Source organism: Moschus berezovskii, chromosome 10, assembly GCF_049115385.1.
Source record: "Moschus berezovskii isolate FMDL1 chromosome 10, NW_MosBer_1.0, whole genome shotgun sequence".
NCBI classification, from domain to species: Eukaryota; Metazoa; Chordata; class Mammalia; order Artiodactyla; family Moschidae; genus Moschus; species Moschus berezovskii.
In genome coordinates, this window is record NC_142469.1 from 78,698,326 (window position 1) to 78,724,040 (window position 25,715).

The 25,715-nt window shown below is 40.4% G+C and overlaps 1 protein-coding gene and 1 pseudogene across 12 annotated transcripts in view; one reads left to right on the plus strand and one right to left on the minus strand.

Annotated features, from left to right (window-relative positions):
- EYA4 (EYA transcriptional coactivator and phosphatase 4) overlaps window positions 1-25,715 on the plus strand; it is a 383,860-nt gene that overhangs the window by 210,613 nt on the left and 147,532 nt on the right. For all 12 annotated transcript variants that reach the window (XM_055432873.2, XM_055432871.2, XM_055432870.2 and 9 more), the window contains one exon: window positions 4,095-4,144. In XM_055432873.2, coding sequence (XP_055288848.1) covers window positions 4,095-4,144 — 50 coding nt within the window. The remainder of the gene's footprint in view (window positions 1-4,094; window positions 4,145-25,715) is intronic.
- LOC148776342 (endogenous retrovirus group PABLB member 1 Env polyprotein-like) lies at window positions 6,019-22,332 on the minus strand (annotated as a pseudogene).

Below are 25,715 nucleotides of genomic sequence, written 5' to 3' on the forward strand. Positions count from 1 at the left end.
TGTGTCTGACTCTTTTTGATTCCATAGACTGCAACATGTCAGGCTTCCATATCCTTTCCTATCTCCCAGAGTTTGCTCAGATTCGTGTCCATTGAGTCAGCAATGGTGTTTATTCAGATCATATTCTCTCTGATAATTTGTTTTAGTCAGTAACAATATGCTGCCATTATTGTCTTCGAAATATATGTTGAAAACATTTTCTCAACTCTTCCCATAACTTCTGTCTTAATATAGGTCTTCGTCATCTCTCATTGATAGACTGAATGATTCACCTACTGAACTAGTATTTGCTACTGCTACTGCTAAGTCACTTCAGTCATGTCCGACTCTGTGTGACCCCATAGACGGCAGCCCACCAGGCTCCCGCGTCCCTGGGATTCTCCAGGCAAGAACACTGGAGTGGGTTGCCATTTCCTTCTCCAATGTGTGAAAGTGAAAAGTGAAAGTGAAGTCGCTCAGTTCCATCTGACTCATAGCGACCCCATGGACTGCAGCCCACCAGGCTCCTCCGTCCATGGGATTTTCTAGGCAAGAGTACTGGAGTGGCTTGCCATTGCCTTCTTCGGAACTAGTATTTGGGGACTGTCTTAATCCATTTGGGCTGCTATAATGAGATACTTCATGTAGTTTATAAACAACAGATATTTGTTTCTCTTAGTTCTGGAGGCTGGGAAGTCCAAGATGGTGGCTCCAGCATGGTTTTATGTGATGACAGCCCACCTCCTGATTCAAAGCCAGTGACTTCTCATTGTTTCCTCACATGGTAGAAGGGATAGGAAGCTCTGTGGAGTCTCTTTCTTATGAACGTTACATTTCAGGATCTAAGCACCTCCCAAACGGCTCACTTCTTAATTTGGAGGGATTAGGATTTTGCAAATGAATTCTGAAGGGGCACAAACATTCATACCAAAGCAAGGAATGCTGTTCAAAGCTAGGGATTAGTGGTATACACCATCAGTACTGTGTCTGCTTTTGTGGAATGTGTACTTTTTCTCTTGTTGCATTAAACTCTTATCTTTCAGTCCTCAGCCTGGCCCCTTCTACACTGTCTCATGCACCATCTCTACCCACTCTGTTTTTTAAAATCCTTACATGGTCTTCATTGTCCAAATATTAAATTCCAAATTATTCATCATTTTTGAGGTCTTCATAATATGATTTCTCTGACAAACCCCATTATGTTGAAGTACCTACCCTTTTCCAGATTTAGTCTTTGGAATCTATGTCCTTTAACACATTATTGACTGGAGACATATGGGCTTCCCTTGTGGCTCAGCTGGTAAAGAATGTGGGAGACCTGGGTTCTATCCCTGGGTTGGGAAGATCCCCTGGAGAAGGGAAAGGCTACCCACTCCAGTATTCTGGCCTGGAGAATTCCATGGACTGTATAGTCTATAGGGTCACAAAGAGTTGCACATGACTGAACAACTTTCACTTTTACTTTCTTTCATATGGCCATAGGCATTAGTTTCTTCAAAACAGTCAATAGCATGTTAAAACTTCGTTCAGAAATCACATCCTTTGTTTCCCTCCTCATTTTCCTTTGGCTGGGGTAGGTTGTCCTTTGAACATGGATAGCACTGTATAGACTCTCCTGTAGAAGTCACGGTATCCTAAATATTATTCTTCCCTCATTTGACCAGGAGCAAATGAATAAAGCCTATAGAAAGAATTACTTTGAAGAGTGCAAAACTCTGATAATGTCTAAAAGAATATATCTACTTCAGTCTTTCATCACATACTTATTAATCATTGGGTTTCCTTGGTGGTGGCTCAGTGGTAAAGAACCCACTTGCAATATAGGAGATGAGAGATGGGACTTTGACCCCGGGTCAGGAAGATCCCCTGAAGAAGAGCATGGCCACCCACTTTAGTATTCTTACCTGTAAAATCCCATGGAAAGAGGAGCCTGTAGGGTTGCAGTCCATAGAGTCACAAGAGACAGATATGACTTAGTGACTAAACAACAGCCACAGCAACTAGGACTGTGCATACTAGATAGTAAGTAATCATAGATGTGTTCTCTGGCATTACAATTAATACACTGAGAATAAATTAAAATAATACTATCTTTCTGGTTAATTATTTAAATAAAGATGTTTTGTAAAGCCATTGGTTTAAATGTTTCTTTAAAAGCTGTATTTTTTTAAACCACAGGAAGGTTGTCTCATTCTAACTCCTGCTTGAAAATGTCTGTCTAGTTTGCTTGTGTGATCTGGAGCTTCTTTAATTAGTCCCAAACTCAAGTTTTCATAGTCTTTCAGAAACTAACATTCACTTCCATGTGATTTCTACATATTCATTGGGCAGTTCATATAATTTCTGGTGATGAATCATAGGAAAGAACCAGTGGGAAAGAAGCATTTTAATATCATATCCTTCCCTTTTAATTCTTATTTTTCTTGGAAGTGTTCATAGACATAAGACTTTCATGGGTTTCATAGTGGATTTTACATTTACATTTTTAAGAAAGGTGTTTCTTTTTCTTTCTTTTTTTTTTAAACTACTCAAAAATATTTCTTTGCCCTTCCATCTCATGGTGTTGAGCTCTGTACTAAGAGCATAGAAGATGTTACATATAGGGTAAGGATGATAATCTCTTTGCTGATCAGTTTTCTTTTCATACTGAGTGGATGTATACTCCGGATGCAGAAGAGAGTACATTTAATCAAGCAAATAATTGATTTCCCTGATTATAAAATATCTAGACCCAGAATTGAAAGCAAAGACACTGATTTTTGAAAGTGTAGGGGTTTTGTTTTTGTTTTTAACACATTCTTCTGAGAAGAGGAAGGAAATAAGACTTCACTTCACTAAGAGTCAAGACTTCACTAAGAAAAAATTGCAACTTTGGAGAACTAAGATGTTACACACCAGATACAACTGTGGTGTAAAACATGGAGTTCAAGAACTTATCTGTATGGAAATCATACATTAGACTAGCTGGGATGTCATTATTCATAATATTTAACAAAAGGACACTGATGGAAGTTAGCTTTAAAGAATAATAGTGGAAACATCTCTAGGAATACTTGAAAATATTTGTGAGCTGGAAAGGAAATGCTGTATCTTTAAAATTCAAAACTTACTCTTAAGAAATACCACTTGTATCACAACTCACACTCATGTTGTATGTTCACAGTATATATCCAGTTGACTTTTTTTTTTCACTTCCAAGCTGCATATTAGAAGTTAAAGTGCCTTGAATTCTATAGGCTGCATAAATAGACCATGGGAATGTAAACACACAGACTGTATGACTATGTACTTGGTAATTAATGTATCTTGTTTACATTCCATATTAACTAAGAAATTTTTGAAATGGCCTTTACTTTGCATATAATGTATCCATTAAAACCATGATAGTCAGACATAGCATCTGTGCTTGAAGTTAAATTGTGAAAGGCAATGGATGTGTGCTTTACCTTATTTTAGAGGATATACCACAGACTTTTGACCAGAATTGGATAGCATATCCTAAAAGTAAAAGTTTCTTTTTTTTCATCCTTTACCTTGTGTGTGTTAAAAGCCACAAAGTTGAAATATAGTCTGCAAAGTATACTTCAAATATATATGAGAAGTCTGTGAGCAATGCCGAAACTTAATTGATATGCTGAGAAATATATAAAACATACAGCCACTGGATTAAGAAAATGAAAATTAATATGTGAATGGTTTAGCTAACACTATGCTTTGCCCCCAGAACCTGGTGTTTATTATTGTGCACTTTAGTAGGAGACAGAAGCAGTATCAATTGGAAAAACATTTCTTAGTGAATTGAGAACTGTATGGCTTTCCAATTCCTACGTGGGAAACCTGGTTCTTTGGTTTCTTTGTTCCTACTTAAGCAAGTTCCAAGCTATTTTAGCTGAACATTTTACATACTAATGGAGTCTAGGGAAGTGCCTTTGGCAGCCGTTCATGGGATAATAATGAAATACACTAATACTGCATGCTGCTGCTGTAAAATGTGGGGAGTATTTTATAGAGATCCTGGTGAGTAGAGCTTTATCCACTTTAAGTTTAGCAAGTGTGTGAAACTGAATGAGGAAGTTCTTTTTCATATGTGACTAACTAGTACTCTTTTCTTACAGGTAAAGAAAACGTGCACAGAATCAGATGTTCCCGAACCCCAGAATTCCAGGTACAGTAAAACAGAGGCCAAGACTTCACTAAGAAAAATTGCAACTATGGAGAACTAATAAGATGTTATACTCCAGATACAACTGTGATGTAAAACATGGAGTTTAAGAACCTATCTGTATGGAAATCATACATTAGACTGGCTGGGATGTCATTACTCATGATATTTAATAAAAGGACACTGATGGAAATTAGCTTTAAAGAACAATAGTGGAAACATCTCTAGGAATACTTGAAAATATATTCCCATAGTATTTATTAAGTTTGTCCTCATTTTTCTTTCTATTCTCTTCTTATAATGTATTCACATCTGAAATTTTGCCAGAAACTGAATACCTTTTAAATCTGTGTTTACTGAAAACCTACCTTATTTTTTCAATCAAATGTTGCTAGATTTTGAGAATGTCATCAAATTGGAACAACCACAAATAACTTGTCATTCTCTTTGTGCTTAGTCACTTCGTTCGTGTCCAACTCCTTGTGACCCAGTGGACTGTAGCCCACCAGGTTCCTCTGTCCATTGGAATGCTCCAAGCAAGAATACTGGACTGGGTTGCCATGCCCTCCTCCAGGGGATCTTCCCAACCCAGGGATCAAACCCAGGTCTCCCACAGTGCAGGCAGATTCTTTACCAGATGAGCCACCAGGAAAGCCCAAGAATACTGGAGTGGGTAGTCTATCCCTTCTCTAGGGGATCTTCCTGACCCAGGAATTGAACTGGGGTCTCCTGCATTGGAGGCAGATTCTTTACCAGCTGAACTATCAGGGAAGCCCTGATATTCTTTCTGTTTTTATATAAAACTTGAAGAAATGATGAATTAAAGTGTTCAGACCACTACATACAGGACTTTGGCACCATTTAATTGTTTGTGCCTGGACCAGGCGCACAACAGACATTCTTAGGCCTATACATTTTCACTGTTTTTGTTTAAAAATCCAGGCCTCAATTTTAAAGGTCAGTAAAAGTATTTTAAATACTATTACAATAGTAATCAGGTGGCGCCAGTGGTAAAGAATTCACCTGCCAGTGTTGAAGACACAAGAGATTCAGGCTTGATCCCTGGGTCAGGAAGATCCCCTGAAAGAGAGCATGGCAACCCACTCCAGTATTCTTGCTTGGAAAATTCCATGGACAGAGGAGCCTGGCAGGCTATATAGTCCATGGGGTCACAAAGAGTTGAACATGACTGATCATGCACACGCACACACCCTTCATATAGTAATATTGGATTGGCCAAAAAGCCTGTTCAGGTCTTTCATACTATCACAGAAAAACCTGAGTGAAATTTTTGGCCAAGCTAATATTAATGGTATAACTCAAATTATTGCATTAACAAATTTGTGTTTAATGATGAGATGGGTCTAGTTTATTTTGTCCTACTCACTCCAGCCTGTGATGTATATAGTGATTTTCTTGGTACAGTAAAAGAATACAGATCTAGGTAAAATGTTAAGGACCACTGTATTTTCCTTTTAGAAAGCAAGTATATATTGTATACAGTCCATGTACAGTTTGAGTAAATCTTTGTTCTTATGTACTATGACATTCCTGTAATTAATTCCTGTATATATTAAGGATTAGTGAAATGATTGTATGTGCTTTTTTCTTTTGAATCATCAAAAGTATTAATATATGATATGATATAGGATTTTTGACATTTGATCTTTGTCTTTTATGATTAGGTATCAGTATAGAACCAAATAGTTTTAGTTTATTGGAACATTAGGAAATGGGTGAACTATTAAATTTTTTTTTACAAAGTAGAGTAATTCCAGAACATATGGAGAGAAGAAACTCAAGCTCTATTGCTTGTGGATGTTTCCTTCCTGACCATTTTGCTGACGTCTATGAGAAACCCACCTATGACTTGTTATTTAACTAATTAGTCCTTGCAAGCTGCTGGTCTTGATGGGTACTAAGAAAAACAAAACAACATAATTATTATTTGTATTAATACTGTATATCAATTTTTTAATTTTTGAGGCCACTCAAGGGTTTTGAACAAATAGTGCTGTACTTTAATAAATTTTAAACAAGCAGAAATTCACTAAACTGATTCAGTGTTTACAGTTTATATCAATAAGTTCGAGAAGAGAGAATTCAGATTTCAATGTATTTAAACCTGGAAGTAGATCATTCTCTTTTTTTTTTATGCATATAATTTTTATTTTTATTTTTTAAATTTTTTAAATTAATTTTATTGGAGGCAAATTACCTTACATTAATATATTGGTTGGTTTTGCCATACATTGACATGCATCCGCCCCGGATGTACATGTGTTTTCTTTCTTGAACCCCCCTCCCACCTCCGTCTTCCCCATATCCTCCCTCCATGTCATCCCCGTGCACCAGCCCCAAGCATCCTGTATCATGCGTCGAACCTGGACTGGTCACTTATGATAATATACATGCTACAGTGCCGTTCTCCCCAATCATCCCACCTTCACCCTCTCCCACAGAGTCCTAAAGACTGTTCTATATGCCTATGTCTCTTTTGCAGTCTCGTATACAGAGTTCAGGTTTCCATCTTTCTAAATTCCATATATATGCGTTAGTATACTGTATTGATGTTTTTCTTTCTGGCTTACTTCACTCTGTATAATTGGCTCCAATTTCATCCACCTCATTAAAACTGATTCAAATGCATTCTTTTTGATGTCTGAAAAATACTCCATTGTGTATATGTACCAAAGCTTTCTTATCCATTCGTCTGCAGGTGGACATCTAGGTTGCTTCCATGTCCTGGCTATTATAAACAGTGCTGCAATGAACATTGGAGTACATGTGTCTCTTTCAATTCTGGTTTCCTCGGTGTGTATGCCCAGGAGTGCGATTGCTGGATCATATGGCAGTTCTATTTCTAAGAAATCCCAATCCATATAGCCTTAAAAATACAATTTTACGTTTACAGTAAATAAGTTATGTTTAATAGAGTATTTTAAATACATTTTATTATATATTATTATACAATATATATTAATTGAAAAATTATCTTGACTTCTTATAAACTACTATTTAGTTGCCATGGATTAGCTGCTTATAAAAGTTTTCTAATCTGCAATATATGAATCCTTTCCATGTATGCATGTTCAGTTGTGTCTGACTCTTTGTGACTCCCATGGGCTGTAGCCCACCAGACTCCTCTATCCATAGGGATTTTCCAGGCAAGAATATTGGAGTGGGTTGCCATTTCCTCCTCTAGGGGGTCTTCCTGACCCAGGGATCAAACCTGTGTCTCCTGCATTGGCAGGTGGATTCCTCACCACTGCACCACCTAAGGCAAATCAATTTCTAAGGGCACTAAAGCTTAGTGATATATAAAAAAAACAAATAAAACAGATCTTATTTATAAAAACCCAAGATGGAAAGGCCTTCAAGAAAACCTGGAATTGTTTATTGGTTCAGTGTTGCCGAAACATTTTAATAATGTCTGGTCCTTTCTTCTAACTTCTGGTGCAAAAGACAACCTCCACACCTTCACAGTGTCAAGGAACAAGAAGAGATGGCTATTCTTGGATTCTCTGTTTACTCACAGATGTTAGATCTGGGCGTGCCATAATGGCATTATTTAGTGCAGTGATGGAATACCAAATAGAGAATAAAGAAGAGCTAAAGAACATCGGGGTCGCAAAGAGTCAGACACGACTGAGCGACTGAACTGAACTGAAAGAACATCCTGCGCAGAAAGGATACAATAACTTCAGAACAGTCAACAAGTCAAGGGAGGCCAAGAATAGTATTCAGTATATGCATGTACTGAGATTCAGCTTTTATGAACAACAACAAAAAAAAACTACATGAAAATGCTTTTATTATAGACACTGGACAGCATTACTTTAGTGTATACATGTACGGGTACATTCTTTTTGCTTATTAAGAACCACAGACATTCATATTCTCTCTCCCCCCAACTCCTTCCCTTCCCTGTGTGTGTGAGAGAGAGAAAGAGAGAGAGATTTAAGGCCTGGGGCTAAGTAATTATATTCTAAACAAATCTAAAATAAAGAACTGAGCTCAAAATGAAATACTGTATCAGCACAAAATGCATGGGAGCTGGAGACCCACTGCCTTATAAAATGCTCCCTGTCTTGGAACCTAAAGCTAATATCATTCATTTATTTAGCTAGTTTTATAGTGTGTTGGTTTTGGATTTGAAAAGATTAGAATAAATGCAGATGGAAAGTGTTTTTACAGTAGGGAAGTAATTAAATTGGGCGTGGAGACTTTGTCAGGGAAATTCTTGGAGTGACATATGTGTATCAGCAAATTCTTTGTCTTGCTTGGCCTTAATTCCTCTTTTGGAAAGAGACTCTTGAGCTGCCGAAGTGACTAGTAGATTAGTAAAAAGAGAGTTTACAAACTCATGCAGTATCAGGAAGGTAACATGTCTTCTTAAAAATAACATTATGTATATATACTGGAAATCATATGTCAGTATTTGCTCAGTTTCATAATACTGTATTGAACTTGATGATACATGGAAAGCGATAGAATGTGCTTCATAGAAAAACTGACATTCCTTAAATGTACTTTTTTTTTTCACTTTCCTCTGTGTCATAACAATGTTGAGAATGTAGTGTCGTTCGCCTTTGTTCCTAAAACTCATGTTAACCTGAAAATGGGTACATGAGAAAACTAAAAGTTTTATTTCTCATGCTTTATCTTACCCTAAAATTAAGTCCTACTAGACAGACCATCTTAAAACAAAATCTGATTTGTCATTTTTATGTTGATTTTTTTCTATGTTCATGGTGACTTTTTACAGATTTGTGTCTTACATGAGCCATCCCTAAACATACATGGTTTTTGCTTAATTTTAATGTAATAGATATCACCTAGATGAGTGAAGTTAGAAGATTCTATGAGCATCTATTTTTTAGCTCTTCTACCTTTCATTTGTCATATGAGGTGAAGTAATTTATTTCATTCTTGGCAAATATCTTAGAGTGCCTATATGTTAAAATAGTTCCCATAATACCCAAATGATATCTCTGTTGAACTTCTGTTTGTCTTCACTTTTTCCTTTTTGGGCTCTAACTAGTAGAGCATTTTCACCAAGAAGAGATCAAGAGCTAAGAAAGGAAATAAAACTCAAATCAGGCAGTTTTGTTATGGACTTGTTTTGTTAATTAAGGAATACATGGAAATAAAAATTTCGGTGAAATTGAGCTCTGAAGTAACTTCTAGGAATTATACCAGTTCTTTTCCTATTTTTGCTCTCATTGTGACTACAGTATTGCCAGTAGATTATAGTAAAGAGATCTAAAGGAGAATATTAAAGTATATATATAGGAAGTACTTATGGTACAGATAGCTAAGATGATAGTTTTTGCACATGGTAAATGACATAAGACTGTGTGTAATGGGGAGGGTTCCCTAGTCAATACGAACTACAATTATCAAGAGAAAGGCAGAACAACTCTCCAGCTTTCAACAAAGCTTTGGAATTAGTCTCAGTTTAATATCATAATATTTAAGTGAACCTCAGGAAGTTTAGCTATTCGATGTCTATGTTTTAAAAGCTTAAAAACTGCAACTAATTCATCTTATGTAAATAGTTATGATTTGACAATGTTACATTTAAAGGTATTAAGTTATACATGATTATTTTCTAGTAAAATAATTATTGCAATAATTCCAGAAGTCTGAAACGTTTGTCTGTATATAATTGCCTGTCAAAAAATCAAATGTTATATTGTTTTCATAGCAGTGAAAGCTGAGGGCTCCTTGCTGAAAACACACATTGTATTTCACTGTGTCAAATCAGAGGGGCATCTAGCCTAATATTCTGTCTCCAAGAAGCATCAAAAATTATTAATACCAGGTTGCATTTCCTCAAATTTTCATAATGTAGTTCCAGTAAACTTAGATTCTTGCAGTAACACAACTAGCTGTATAGTTCATGGAATTATTTAACCATTTCTTGGACTTAGTTACATTATTGACCATCTTCAGATCTTGAGATTCTCTTCTGGACCATTTTTTGCTTTCCTTCATTTCAATTTTTTCACATACAATCTCTGTTGACAACTCTTGACGTAGCCCACAATGTCTAGAATGCTCTGGCCGCTTCTTATTACTCTAGTCTCAGTGTCAATCAGTCTTCCTCTGTCAGAAGATCTACATTTACAGATGCCAAACTTCTCCTTTCAGAGGCTGGATCATTTCTTCCTTTCTTTCACTAGAACCCCCCTCCCCTAGCTTTGCTCACCTACTGAATTTCAACTCATCCTTCTGGTGTTTCTCTCTGTGCACTGCTTCTTTCTTAGGGAAGCTTTTGCTGGCCCGCCAGCTACCTCTGGTCCTACTGTCATAGGGCCTCATGGCCTCGTCTGCTTCTCCTTCAGAGTAGCCTCATTTGATTAATGCCTGCTTCATGCACTACACTATAAACTCCACAAAATGAGGGATCATCTCTGCTTTCTTTTGCTCCCCACTGTAACATTAGGGTACAGTGCAGGGCCTGACGTATAGCAGATCTTCAATACATACCTGTTAAGTTAATGTGCTCAGTGCTTAGTCTTGTCTGACTCTGCATCCTCATGGACTGTAACCCACCAGGCTCCTCTGTCCATGGGATTTCCCAGGCAAGAATATTGGAGGGGCTATTCCTGACTCTAGGGGATCTTCCCGACCCAGGAATTGAACCCTCATCTCTTGTGTCTCCTGCACTGGCAGACAAATTTCTTTACCACTTTCACCCCCTGGATGACTTCCAAATATACACAATCAGCATGCAGTCTCTCCTGGGAGAGATACAAACTCCTAATGTAATTTTACTAGGGATTTCTCCCAGCCATCTCAAACTCCCTTAGAACAGAATCGTAATGTTTACTTTTCCTCCCCCAGCATCTTTTCTGTCCAGTGATAATGCTCTCAGTTGTCCCGCTTCAACACTTCAGAATAAGCCTTCTTTCTTTCCTTTCCCAAATCCTGTTGGTCATCAAACTGTGTATAATTTTCCTCTGATTTTCACTGTTCCCTGCCCCTGCCCCTGATCACTGCCACTAAGAAAGTTCAAGCTTCTGTCACCTAACCTCTGAACTAACACAACAAATCCTCTGTGGCTTCATTGGATATCAACCTTGCCTTTCTAATCTGTGGGATTTTTGGACAAGCCTTTCTTAAATAATACACTTTCCATATGGCATTATTAGTCATTAATCTGACAGACAGTATTTAGTAGATATTCAGAGTATACATAGAAGCACGAACCAATAACCTTCAAACTGAAATTGTGGACAAGACATTAAAAATAAGGACGTATACTATTCATGCCTGTTCGCTGTCAAGGATTACCTGGGCTACCTGTTACTCACTTTCCTTGTGCCCTTATTCTGGTGTGTTAGATATTCATTGATTCCACTTAATTTTCATTCTTTAGTTCCAGATTGACAGACGAGTACATGAAATTCCAGAAAAAAAAAAATATGCCAGTTGCTTGCTGCTGCTGCTGCTAAGTCACTTCAGTCGTGTCCGATTCTGTGTGACCCCAGAGACAGCAGCCCATCAGGCTCCTCCGTCCCTGGTATTCTCCAGGCAAGAACACTGGAGTGGGTTGCCATTTCCTTCTCCAATGCATGAAAGTAAAAGTGAAGTCACTCAGTCGTGTCCGACTCCTAGCGACCCCATGGACTGCAGCCTACCAGGCTCCTCCGCCCATGGGATTTTCCAGACAAGAGTACTGGAGTGGGTTGCCATTGCCTTCTCCGATGCCAGTTGCTTAGGTACCTTGATTTTCAGTCCCTTCTCCTGTCACCATTTCCTGCATAGACATTAGAGTAAAATATGCTATTTATGTACTGGCCAGTTACCTGGGAGCATGTGTGTAGGACAGTACTTCCCTGCTCATCCTAAATGTGAGCTCATTTCACTGAGGAATGGTTGAGAATGGTACACCAGAGTATAGCCTGAGTGCTGAACACTGTGGGCTAAAGCGGTTAGGAAGAGTTGAATGGAAGATTTAGGGCAATAGCTGGGTATCAGAGGACAGATAAGATTCGAAGAAATAGGGGAAAGAGAAACCACAGGAAGAGTAAGAGTGACAGAAAGAACTAGAAACTGAAATGAAAGGTATCTTTTATGGACGGTTGGTGACTAGTCTTAATTTGATTTGTGTGGAGAAATAGTGGATGAGATTGCAAAATAGGTAAATTTGCATAGATTTGGTTGGCTTGGATTCTTGATTATTTTAGTTCAGTTCAGTTCAGTTCAGTCGCTCAGTCGTGTCCGACTCTCCGCGACCCCATGAATCACAGCACGCCAGGCCTCCTTGTCCATCACCAACTCCCGGAGTACACTCAAACTCATGTCCACAGAGTCGGTGATGCCATCCAGCCATCTCATTCTCCGTCGTCCCATTCTCCTCCCGCCCCCAACCTTTCCCAGCATCAGAGTCTTTTCCAGTGAGTCAACTCGTCACATGAGGTGGCCAAAGTATTGCAGTTTCAGCTTTAGCATCAGTCCCTCCAATGAACATCCAGGATTGATCTCCCTTAGAATGGACTGGTTGGATCTCCTTGCAGTATAAGGGACTCTCAAGAGTCTTCTCCAACACCACAGTTCAAAAGCATCAATTCTTCGGTGATCAGCTTTCTTCACAGTCCAACTCTCACATCCATACATGACCATGGGAAAAACCATTGCCTTGACTAGACGGACCTTGGTTGGCAAAGTAATGTCTCTGCTTTTTAATATACTATCAAGGTTGGTCATAACTTTCCTTCCAAGGAGCAAGCGTCTTTTAATTTTCTGGCTGCAATCAGCATCTGCAGTGATTTTGGAGCCCAAAAGATAAAGTCTGACACTGTTTCCACTGTTTTTCCATTTATTTCCCATGAAGTGATGGGACCAGATGCCATGATCTTTGTTTTCTGAATGTTGAGCTTCAAGCCAACCTTTTCACTCTCCTCTTTCATCAAGAGGCTTTCGAGTTCCTCTTCACTTTCTGCCATAAGGATAGTGTCATCTGCATATCTGAGGTTATTGATATTTCTCCCAGCAATCTTGATTCCAGCTTGTGCTTCTTCCAGCCCAGCGTTCCTCATGATGTACTCTGCATATAAGTTAAATAAGCAAGGTGACAATATACAACCTTGACGTACACCTTTTCCTATTTGGAACCAGTCTGTTGTTCCATGTCCAGTTCTAACTGTTGCTTCCTGACCTGGATACACGTTTCTCAAGAGGCAGGTCAGGTGGTCTGGGATTCCCATCTCTTTCAGAATGTTCCACAGTTTATTGTGATCCACACAGTCAAAGGCTTTGGCATAGTCAATGAAGCAGAAATAGATGGTTTTCTGGAACTCTCTTGCTTTCTCCATGATCCAGCGGATGTTGGCAATTTGATCTCTGGTGCCTCTGCCTTTTCTAAAACCTGCTTGAACATCTGGGAGTTCACGGTTTACATACTGCTGAAGCCTGGCTTGGAGAATTTTGAGCATGACTTTACTAGCGTGTGAGATGAGTGCAATTGTGCGGTAGTTTGAGCATTCTTTGGCATTGCCTTTCTTTGGGATTGGAATGAAGACTGACCTCTTCCAGTCCTGTGGCCACTGCTGAGTTTTCCAAATCTGCTGGCATATTGAGTGCAGCACTTTCACAGCATCATCTTTCAAGACTTGAAATAGCTCAACTGGAATTCCATCACCTCCACTAGCTTTGTTCGTAGTGATGCTTTCTAAGGCCCACTTGACTTCACATTCCAAGATGTCTGGCTCTAGGTCAGTGATCATGTTGTCGTGACTATCTTGGTCATGAAGATCTTTTTTGTACAGTTCTTCTGTGTATTCCTGCCACCTCTTCTTAATATCTTCTGCTTCTGTTAGGTCCATACCATTTCTGTCCTTTATCGAGCCCATCTTTGCATGAAATGTTCCCTTGGAATCTCTAATTTTCTTGAAGAGGTCTCTTGTTTTTCCTATTCTGTTGTTTTCCTCTATTTCTTTGCATTGATCACTGAGGAAGTCTTTCTTATCTCTCCTTGCTATTCTTTGGAACTCTGCATTCAGATGCTTATATCTTTCCTTTTCTCCTTTGCTTTTCGCCTCTCTTCTTTTCACAGCTATTTGTAAGGCCTCCTCAGACAGCCATTTCACTCTTTTGCATTTCTTTTCCATGGGGATGGTCTTGGTCCCTGTCTCCTGTACAATGTCACGAACCTCTGTCCAGAGTTCATCAGGCACTCTATCAATCAGATCTAGTCCCTTAAATCTATTTCTCACTTCCACTGTATAATCATAAGGGATTTGATTGAGGTCATATCTGAATGGTCTAGTGGTTTTCCCTACTTTCTTCAATTTAAGTCTGAATTTGGCAATAAGGAGTTCATGATCTGAGCCACAGTCAGCTCCTGGTCTTGTTTTCGCTAACTGTATACAGCTTCTCCATCTTTGGTTGCAAAGAATATAATCAATCTGATTTCGTTGTTGACCATCTGGTGATGTCCATGTGTAGAGTCTTCTCTTGTGTTGTTGGAAGAGGGTGTTTGCTATGACCAGTGCGTTCTCTTGACAAAACTCTATTAGCCTTTGCCCTGCTTCATTCCATGCTCCAAGGCCAAATTTGCCTGTTACTCCAGGTGTTTCTTGACTGCCTACTTTTGCATTCCAGTCCCCTATAATGAAAAGGACATCTTGTAGGTCTTGTAGGTCTTCATAGAACCGCTAACTTTGGCTTCTTCAGCATTACTGGTTGGGGCATAGGCCTGGATTACTGTAATATTGAATGGTTTGCCTTGGAAACGAACAGAAATCATTCTGTCGTTTTTAAGATTGCATCCAAGTACTGCATTTTGGACTCTTTTGTTGACCATGATGGCTACTCCATTTCTTCTAAGGGATTCCTGCCCACAGTAGTAGATATAATGGTCATCCGAATTAAATTCACCTATTCCAGTCCATTTTAAATCACTGATTCCTAGAATGTCGACGTTCACTCTTGCCATCTCCTGTTTGACCACTTCCAATTTGCCTTGATTCATGGACCTAACATTCCAGGTTCCTATGCAATATTGCTCTTTACAGCACCGGACCTTGCTTCTATCACTGGTCACATCCACAACTGGGTACTGGTTTTGCTTTTGCTCCATCCCTTTATTCCTTCTATAGTTATTTCTCCACTGATCTCCAGTAGCATACTGGGCACCTACCGACCTGGGGAATTCCTCATTCAGTATCCTATCATTTTGCCCTTTGTTACTGTTCATGGGGTTCTCAAGGCAAGTATACTGAAGTGGTTTGCCATTCTTAGGACCTTTATTAGTTGTAGCTATTAGTGTGAACCAGTTTAAGTAGAAAAGGGGAGGTTTTTGTTATTTTGCTCTGATTTTAAACAGGAGGGTAATATCTTAGATAAATTGAGAAGATAGGGCTCGCTGGATCTCATAAGGTCTGGGAACCGGGGACTGACTTTCTGTTTATCGCTTATGCACTGTGTCTGCACTGCTTGGCGCTTCAATGTCTTTCTCTCTGTTTGTTTATGCCCAGTCTTATTTTTGCTCCTGGACTTATAATAGGAGGAAAATATTCATGTGACACTGCTTCTTTCTGATTTTTAAATTTTTACATCTTTAGGTACCCATGACTTCCCTGGTGGCTCAGACAGTAAAGCGTCCACCTGTAACGCGGGAGACCCGGGTTCAATCCCTGGGTCGGGAAGATCTCCTGGAGAAGGAAATGGCAACCCACTCCAGTGTTCTTGCCTGGAAAATGCCATGGACGGAGCAGCCTCGTAGGCTACAGGCCATGGGGTCGCTACAGGCCATAGGGTCGCAAAGAGTCGGACACGACTGAGCGACTTCACTCACTCACTCACTTAGGTACCCATATAATAGACTCTCTCTCTTTTTATTTCTCTTCCAAATTTCCAGGAAAGAGAGTGATACCTGAGTGGCTTTCCAGAGCCACCTCTGGGAGCATATGACTCAGTGGTGAGAACAACTTCCAAGGAAAAGATGCTGAGCAGATAACAGATCAAGTGCCCTTAACCTTCTACCTCTTCCCTGCCCACCTACTTCATCCAGCACCCTTGCCCCGAGTCCTTCATTTTAATCCAGCACGTATCATTTCTCTGATTACATATAATTCACTGGTTATCTATTTCACTAGTATGGAGATTTGGAGCTCAATTTTATGTCAGATATCTACAAACTATGATCTGCAAAGCAGAGATCTCTTAAGAGAGCATTATGTAGAATGGCAACCAGACTTCAAAGGAAGACGAGTTCCATTCACCTCTTTTTATAAACCCTGCTCCCAATTTTTAACCTTCTTGCCCCTATCCTCAGGTTGACCAGTTAACCCCAATCTCCTTTTCTGCTCTCAAGTACCAATCCAAATATAAATTGCTTTCTGCATTTCCTGTGGTTAATTCAGTTGTTAGATAATAGATGAATGCACTTCATCCTACAAATTAAACTATTTATTTTTCAGAAGGCAATTTTGCCAAAATGACTGTCTAGGTTTGGACTTCCTTTCTTTTGATGCCAACTCTCAAGCATACCTAAAGAAATATACTCAGCCATTAATCAGTTGGAGTCCAAACTTGAAATTTTGGCCACCTGCCTTCCAAGCATTAGGAGGTCACTAGTGGAGTTCTGATCAAGTAATAATGTTATTAAAATTGTATTTGTGATGACAGATCAGTCATGGCACAGGTGCATGGAGGCAAGGGAACCAACACTGAAACTTACTTAAAAGACCTGAGAAACACTTAGAAAAGTGTGGTTATTTTTGAGAAGACATTATGCACAATTTTTTTCATGGTTTAAGCACATTTTCTAAACTTCCTACATCATGTATTTTTGTGTGTGTTAAGAATATAAAATAATAGATTTGACTTGAAATAGACATGGTGGCAGTGGATGGAATCTGGTTTCTTCTTTCTGACAAACTGCATTATTCTCCCAAAACAAGAAAACTCCTGACTTCCCTGCATGTATTAGTGATGACTTCCAGAGAATGGCTATATTCCTGGCCAGTCACTTCTACAGTAAACTGAGTTCCTCTGAAGTCTTTATGGTTAATAATCTAAAGCAGTCTTCCTGGAGACTGTGAGCTGCTTTGAATTAATTTGGTCAGAGTAACACGTCACATAAAGTAGCATTTGTTTAGTGACTTTTATCCAGAAGATTAAAGGAGCTAAGGTTAAGACATTACTTTGCATCACAGTATTAATTAAAATTGTTATTCAACGTGAGTAGAAACATTGAGGGTCCCGTTTTATATTGGGTCAACTTCAAATTAGAACAAACTAGAGGACCTTAGTTGTCTTTTCAGCAATTCAATTATAGGAACATTTATTCTTGCCCTTCAGGTTATCGTTTATTGGGTATCAACTGTGTGTCAGGCGCTGGTTTGAGAGTTTGAGATACTTCAGTGACAAAATCAAGGATACGTAACAGTGGAATATCTTCAGTTCGGTTCAGTTCAGTCGCTCAGTTGTGTCTGACTCTTTGCGACCGCATGAATCACAGCACGCCAGGCCTCCCTGTCCATCACCAACTCCCAGAGTTCACTCAAACTCATGTCCATCGAGTCGGTGATGCCATTTAGCCATCTCATTCTCTGTCGTCCTCTTCTCCTCCTGCCCCCAATCCCTCCCAGCATCAGAGTCTTTTCCAGGGAGTCAACTCGTTGCATGAGGTGACCAAAGTATTGGAGTTTCTTAAAAAGTGATTAGTTCTAGTGATAAAAGGGGAGATGAGGAGTATTGGGGGAGTAGACTGATTTTCAATTGGATGTTACTTAAGTAAAGATTTGAAGTTAAGTCAAGAAGAAAGCGGGGGAAAGTGCACTCCCTTCGGGTTGAGCAATGCACAGGCCCTTCCATGGACGCCTGCCTGGCATGTTCAAGCAACAACTAGAACAGTGTAGCCAAAACAGAGAGCCCAGGGTTTCAAATCTGAAATAGCAACATTCTAAAAAAAGCAACTATTTCTAGTCTTTCCCATATTTTTGAAAATATTTACTTGGAATTTAAATAAATCATTTGCAAATATTTTTTCTTGACTCATCGGCAATAGTCTCTGGCAAGCACCTCATCCATCATTGCTACAAGGTGGGGCTGATCCCCAGCCAGGAACGCCTCACTTTGCCACACCACACACATTCTCTAATACCAGGGCTCTCTTCTGATCAGAAGACTTCAAGCGTCTTCAAAAGCCTGAAGCCTGTTTGGTTTCTTTCTTTCTTTTTTTTTGTTTAAGAAATGTTCTTAAAGTTGCAGCCGTAAATATAGATTAGAGCTTAGTAGAGATTCTAAAAGTTTGAGTTGTAAAGGTACAGAGATTCTGCTCATTATCCCACATTTAATCATCCCATCTCAGTTGTCTTAGCAACCTACACAATGTTCTCATTTGCTTTTCAGTAAGCCGGAGGATGAATGGATTCTTTGTTCATGTGTTTATGAACTTCTGCCACCTGATACTTGATGTCTTTCTGGCATGCTTACTGTGCCAAATAACTGTCTTTATATTCTTAACGTTCATGTAACCAAAATTAAACTCTGCTTTTCCTAAAAAAGTAAATTTCTAATGGAAAACTATCCAACCTCAGATAAACATAAATAAGCTTATATTATAAAATGTTTTCATTGTAATTATAATTAATTTCCAAAGCTCAGCAAACTTGTCACACTCAGTTCTCCAACAGACTTGACCTATACAGGCATACTTGTGAACTACAGAGAAAGAAAAAAGCCTGATGACAGAGCTGGGTGTCCAAGAGTTGATTCCCCTGAACTCACATGCTTGCTTCTCTCTAATGCTGTCTTGGAGTGTATGTTCTCTTACACTACATATATCTCTAGTTTTCAAGTGTGTGCTCTGCTCAGTCATGTCTGACTCTTTGCAACCCTATGGACTGCAGCCCACCAGGCTCCTCTGTCCATGGGATTATCCAGGTAAGAATACCAGAATGGGTTGCCATTTCCTACTCCAGGGGATCTTCCTGATTTAGGGATCAAACCCACGTCTCTTGTGTCTCCTGCATTGCAGGGGGATTTTTAACCACTGTGCCACTTGGGAAGCTGAGGATTTTTCAGATTCATACCATAATAAGGTGGATGTGGCCCTCTCTCTTGACATACTAAGCAAATATGGTAGACTGTCTGAGTTCAGATTCTACCTATTTGGCCTTGTTGCAAACTACTTTACTTCTCTGTGCCTCAAATATCCTTATCTGTAAAATGGGAATAATACCATTCTCCAATGGGGTTCTTTTAAGGACTAAATGAAGCAATGTAGGGAAGACACTTAAAGAAGTACCTGCTACATAATAGGTGAATTTAAACAACTGATCCTATTACAAATAGTCATAGTGATAGTATTGACAAGTGACAGCATGACATAAAAAGAACAGAAAAATAATGAAGCATAAATGTAAGAATGCAAAATACTTAATCATGTGGGATATGGTGGCATAGTGCTAGAAGCCCTGTATGCATTAGTAATGTCTGAGGGCAACCCTTAGTACAGTGTAATGACTCTCATTAGTTGCTCACCTTATTTCTTTAGGTAAAAGTTAAATTGTGTTTATCATCATAACACATTTTAGAACTACTTCTATACAAAGTGACTTTCTTTTAAATGTGCTGTTGATTGAAATATTCTGTTCTATAAGCTTGACTTAAATAAGAGCTTGTCTGTTGCATTCTGTTCTGTGATTAGTTTGTAGAAATTTCATACTTCTCAAAAACAATACCATCTTTTCAAGAACACACACAACCTTATTACATGAAGTGATATTGTTGTAGCCATGCATTCCAAGAAACAAACTCACTCAGAAGGACAATGCAGACAGTGGAGTGCAATCTATTACACCGGCGGGCCCAAGGCAGAGTCTACTCTTAGCCAAGGACCCTGACCAGTTTTTGTGAAAACCTTATATACCCTAAGTGTATGTGCTCAAACCCACCTCCCCAGATTCTCTGAAATTATTCTGAACAAAGGAAAACAAAGATACAATCAAAGAAAACCCATGATAAAACTCTGATGCATATGCCTTAAACCTAGGTAGTTATCAGTGGATAATTATCAATAGGCCTGTGGTCATACCCCAATAAGCATAATACAATTTATGATTCTATTCAGTTACACAGATAATTAGGGTATTCCTTTAAGCGATGGAGAGTCTAGGTACAAATCCTGGGGCTTTTCCATTGGGGCAGGCGGTGGGTGGGGGTCTGGTATTCCAGTTGGTATGTCGTTTCCATAGATACTGGGCATATAGCTCAAAGTCCACAGTCTGGCCCAAGATGGAGTCCTGCTTTCAAGATGGAGCCTGTTCTGTCTGCTTCTTCCTTCATTTCCCACCTTGATGCTTTAACTCATACTATGAGTGATGAGGGATATATGGCACCCTGGCTCTCTGACCGCAAATTTGGGAGAACGACACCAACCTTTGGGTTACAAAGTTCATAATACATTCTAAAATGGAGGGTCCACAAAGCAGAACTATCAAGGCAACTGGTAACAATGGTAAATGTAGTTATCTATCAATTATCCTTCACCTAAGATAGGACCAAAGTCCAGAAAGGAATGTTTTCATTTGACATTGCTTTTACCTGGTTTTTCATGTCATCTAAAGCTGCTGATACATTGCCAGATAGATCAGGAATATATACACAACATTCAACCTTAATTATAGCACAGGTCCCTTCTTGAGCAGCTGTGAGCATGTCCAGAGCCATTCTATTTTGAATTACCACTTTTCTCATTTGGATTTGTTCTTCATTTAAGGCTTGCATGGCTTTAGCACCATCTGTGAAGAAAGCTGATCGCTGAAGAATTGATGCTTTTGAACTGTGGTGCTGGAGAAGACTCTTGAGAGTCCCTTGGACTGCAAGGATATCCAACCAGTCCATTCTAAAGGAGATCAATCCTGGGTGTTCTTTGGAAGGACTGATGCTAAATCTGAAACTGCAATACTTTGGCCACCTCATGCGACGAGTTGACTCACTGGAAAAGACTCTGATGCTGGGAAAGGTTGGGGGCGGGAGGAGAAGGGGACGACCGAGAATGAGATGGCTGGATGGCATCACCGACTCTGTGGTCATGGGTTTGAGTGAACTCCGGGAGTTGGTGATGGACAGGGAGGCCTGGCGTGCTGTGATTCATGGGGTCATGGAGAGTCGGACACGACTGAGCGACTGAACTGAACTGGACTGACTGAGGAGGGAGTGTTTTGTGAAATTAGTCCAGGTCTCTACTTTAATCATAATATCTGTTGTCCCTATAGAAGGTATATAAGGTATATATATATATAGAAGGTATATAAGGCAGCAATATACTCATACCATTGAAACACAGACCTTGTCCACCTAGCATGTAAATAAGGTAGATTTACCAGGGCTTGTTGTAGGTTAGGCTTTATGCTGCCATGGGCAAAAGTGAATCCCAGTGTGCAGTGGCCTACCCAGACAGTTGGTAACCAAGGCCAAAGGTTAGGACCACAAAGCCATTGGGTTCCATTGGGCGCCCTCCAGCGGATTACAGGGTTGCATTTCCAATCAGAACCTGGCCAATGGATGGACTGGTTGGGGTGGTATGTGACCTCGAATGTTCATTTACATTTTTCGGGGAATAGGTACCCCATATATTTTAGTTCTTTGGGTCTAATGGAGGTCATCAAACCCTACCCTTTGTTCTTTTTGTTCCCAGCATATGGCAGTGGGTATAATTTATAGACCCTTTTTTGGAGTCATCGAGAAATATTCATCTAAGACGTGGTAGAACTGTTCAACATACCTAGAGGCCTGTCCTTCCTTGCTGGTCAGGGAGCTTGTTTCCTTTTGTTCTTTAAATATTAAGTATAGGCTTTTGTTACTTCTGTGAAACTGGTATTTACATCAAATGAAACGCCATGACCCAAGTCTATTCACTGTCGTTCTGTCTTACACGAAGAGAGCAGGGAGAGATTATGATTGACAAGAGAAAGAAAAGTCTTTTCTTGTCATCCCAGAAAAGAGCAGAGTGGTTTAAAATCTTGACTGAGCGGTGACACCCACCAAGGAAGTCCATCCATCACAGAGAGAGGCATAGCTCCACATGCCCAGCAGTTGGAGGTGTTGTGGACGTCCGCATAGGAATGTGTCCATGAGATGAAAACATTGTCCTAAGTTGAAATGGAGGTTAAATTCAAAATCATGTTGATGAGGCCAAGCAGCAGGAGTTGATTATGTGGCTTCATCCTGAAGGGGCTTGTCCAGGATCTTCTTTTCCTTCTTCTTCTTAGGATGATCTTAGTCTCTTGAGGGACAGTGGGGTCCCTCTGCGCAGTCCACTCAGTGTTTTCTGGGTCTGCATGGTATGTTCTCTTCATCCTCATGTGGCGGATCCAGGGAGTGACACCTTCAACTTTAACTGCTGTAGGGGTGGTTAGAACAACAGTATATGGACCCTTCCACAGTGGGGCCAAGGAGTTGTTGTTTCCAGTCCTTGACCCACACCTGATCCCCGGGCACAAATTCATGAATCTGTTCCCCAAAGGGAAATGACACCCTTTCTTGTACAAAGTTAGTTACCTGATTTATTACCTTACCCAGTTGTTCCCTCTGTTGTGAAATCTCATCTCCCCTTCAGTTCAGTTCAGTTCAGCCGCTCAGTCATATCCGACTCTTTGCGACGCCACGAACTGCAGCATGCCAGGCCTCCTTGTCCATCACCAACTCCCGGAGTTCAACCAAACCCATGTCCATCGAGTCGGTGATGCCATCCAATCATCTCATCCTCTGTTGTCCCCTCCTCCTCCTGACCTCAATCTTTTCCAGCATCAGGGACTTTTCAGATGAGTCAGGTCTTCCCATCAGGTGGCCAAAGTATCAGAGTTTCAGCTTCAACATCAGTCTTTCCAATGAACACCCAGGACTGACCTGCTTTAGGATGGACTGGGTGGATCTCCTTGCAGTCCAAGGGACTCTCAAGAGTCTTCTCCAACGCCACAGTTCAAAACCATCAATTCTTCAGCAATCAGCTTTCTTTATAGTCCAGCCCTCACATCCATACATGACCACTGGAAAAACCATAACCTTGACTAGACGGACCTTTGTTGGCAAAGTAGTCTCTGCTTTTTAATATGCTGTCTAGGTTGGTCATAGCTTTCCTTCCAAGGAGTAAGCTTTTAATATCATGGCTGCAATCACCATCTGCAGTGATTTTGGAGCCCAGAAAAATAAATTCAGCCACTGTTTCCCCATCTATTTGCCATGAAGTGATGGGACCGGATGCCATGATCTTAGTTTTCTGAATGTTGAGCTTTAAGCCAACTTTTTAACTTTCCTCTTTCCCGTTCATCAAGAGGCTCTTTAGTTCTTCTTCACTTTGCCATAAGGGTGGTGTCATGTGCATATCTGATGTTATTGATATTTCTGTCAGCAATCTTGATTCTAGCTTGTGCTTCATCCAGTCCAGCGTTCCTCATGATGTACCCTGCATAGAAGTTAAACAACCAGGGTGACAATATATAGCCTTGACATACCCCTTTCCATATTTGGAACCAGTGTGTTGTTCCAGGTCCAGTTCTAACTGTTACTTCCTGACCTGCATACAGGTTTCTTAAGAGGCAGGTCAGGTGGTCTGGTCTGGTATTCCCATCTCTTGAAGAATTTTCCAGAGTTTATTGTGATCCACACAGTCAAAGGCTTTGGCATAGTCAATGAAGCAGAAATAGATGTTTTTCTGGAACTCTCTTGCTTTTTTGATGATCCAGCAGATGTTGGCCATTTGATCTCTGGTTCCTCTGCCTTTTCTAAATCAAGCTTGAACATCTGGATGTTCCCGGTTCATGTATTGTTGAAGCCCGTCTTGGAGAATTTTAAGCATTACTTTACTAGTGTGTGAGATGAGTTCAATTGTGCGGTAGTTTGAGCATTCTTTGACGTTGCCTTTGTTGACACCTGTTTTGTTATGGGAGGGGGCCTCCCATACACAATTTCGTACAGAGAATAGCCATGGGACCATGGGGTCATCCTGAGTCTGAGCAGAGCTGTTGGAAACAAGTCCACCCAAGAGCAGTCAGTCCCTAAGATCCACTTGGAGAGTGTCTATTTAAGTGGCCAGTTGGTTCCTTCCACCATCCCAGAACTCTGGGGCCTATATGCTTTATGTTATTTCCACTTGATGTTTAAAGTTTTGCTTATTGTTATACTAAATCATCTACGAAACCCAGTTCATTGTCCGATCCGATGCTGGTAGGAAATCCAAATCTGGGAACTATCTCCCTAAGCAGGCACCGGGCTACTTCTGATGCTTTTTCAGTCTGGGTAGGAAAAGCTTCTGCTCATCCCGAGAACGTACATACCATGACCAGCAGTTAATGGTAGTGTCAGTGAGGTTTCATTTCAGTGAAGTCCACTTCCAGGTGTTCAAAGGGCAGAGTGCCTTTTAGCTGAATCCCCAGAGGTTTCTGTCTGTGCCACGAGGCAACATTGACCTGTGAGCAGGCAGTGTAGTCTGAGATTCTGTCCTGCATAGGGAAGAGAGGTGGGGAACCAAGAAATATTTTCGAATTAGCTCTTCCAGTTTATCATGGCCTAGGTGGGTCGCTTGTTGTTTGACTTACCATAATAAGTGCCAGCTCCTTCAGTACCAATAATTTGCCAGCTGGCAATTCCCACCATCCCTTTTCAGTCTTGATGGACCCTTCCACTTTGGCTAGTTGGTTTTGGGCTTCAGTGTATTTTGGAGAGTCCAGCCTTAGCTCAAACAGCTCTGCCAATATGAGAGCTTTAATAGTGGCTTTACTTGTCACCCCCAATCACTCGGCTGCTTGTTTAGTGGTCTTATCTGCCAGTCTATTTCCGTGAGCCCAGGGGTTATCCTCTTTTTGGTGTCCTCAGCAGTGTATGATTGTAACCATTTCTGGTTCCCAGGCAGCATCTAATAGGGTCTTAATTTCTTCCTTATTTTTAATATCTTTTTTACTAGCTGTCAAAAAGCCTCTCTCCATAAACAGAGCCCTGTGTACATGCAGTGTAACAAAAGCATACCTGGAGTCTGTATAAATGTTTGTCTTCTTACCTTTTGACAGCTGGAGGGCGCGGATTGGAGCATACAGTTTGGCCCATTGAGCGGACCAGTGTGATGGCAGAGAGCCAGCCTCAGCGATGGTTTCTCCCCTGACTACTGCATATCTTGACAGTCGTTGTCCTTGTTTCACCAGGCTGGTGCCATTCGTGTACAGGGCCAGATCTGGGTCCGGGATTGGCTGGTCTCTCAAGTCAGGTCTGCTGGCACATTTCCTTGCATTCATGAGGGCCCACCTTCTCCCACAGGAAGGAGAGTGGCCGGATTCAAGGCTTGACAAGGCTCAATAGTAACATGTAGGTTCTCACATAACAGCCCTTGGTACTGAGTAATCTGGGATGTTGACAGCCATTTATGGGGGTCCCCTTGCAGGAGAGTATTGACCTCATGCAGGACTTTTATGATCAAATCTTGGCCCAAAACCGGCTTGGTTGCCTTTCGGACCAGTAAGGCAACTGCAGCAACTGCCCATAAGCATCCCAGCCGCCCAGTGGCAACATTGTCCAGCGGTTTCGGGAGATAAGCCATGGGTCTGTCCCATGTCCCCAT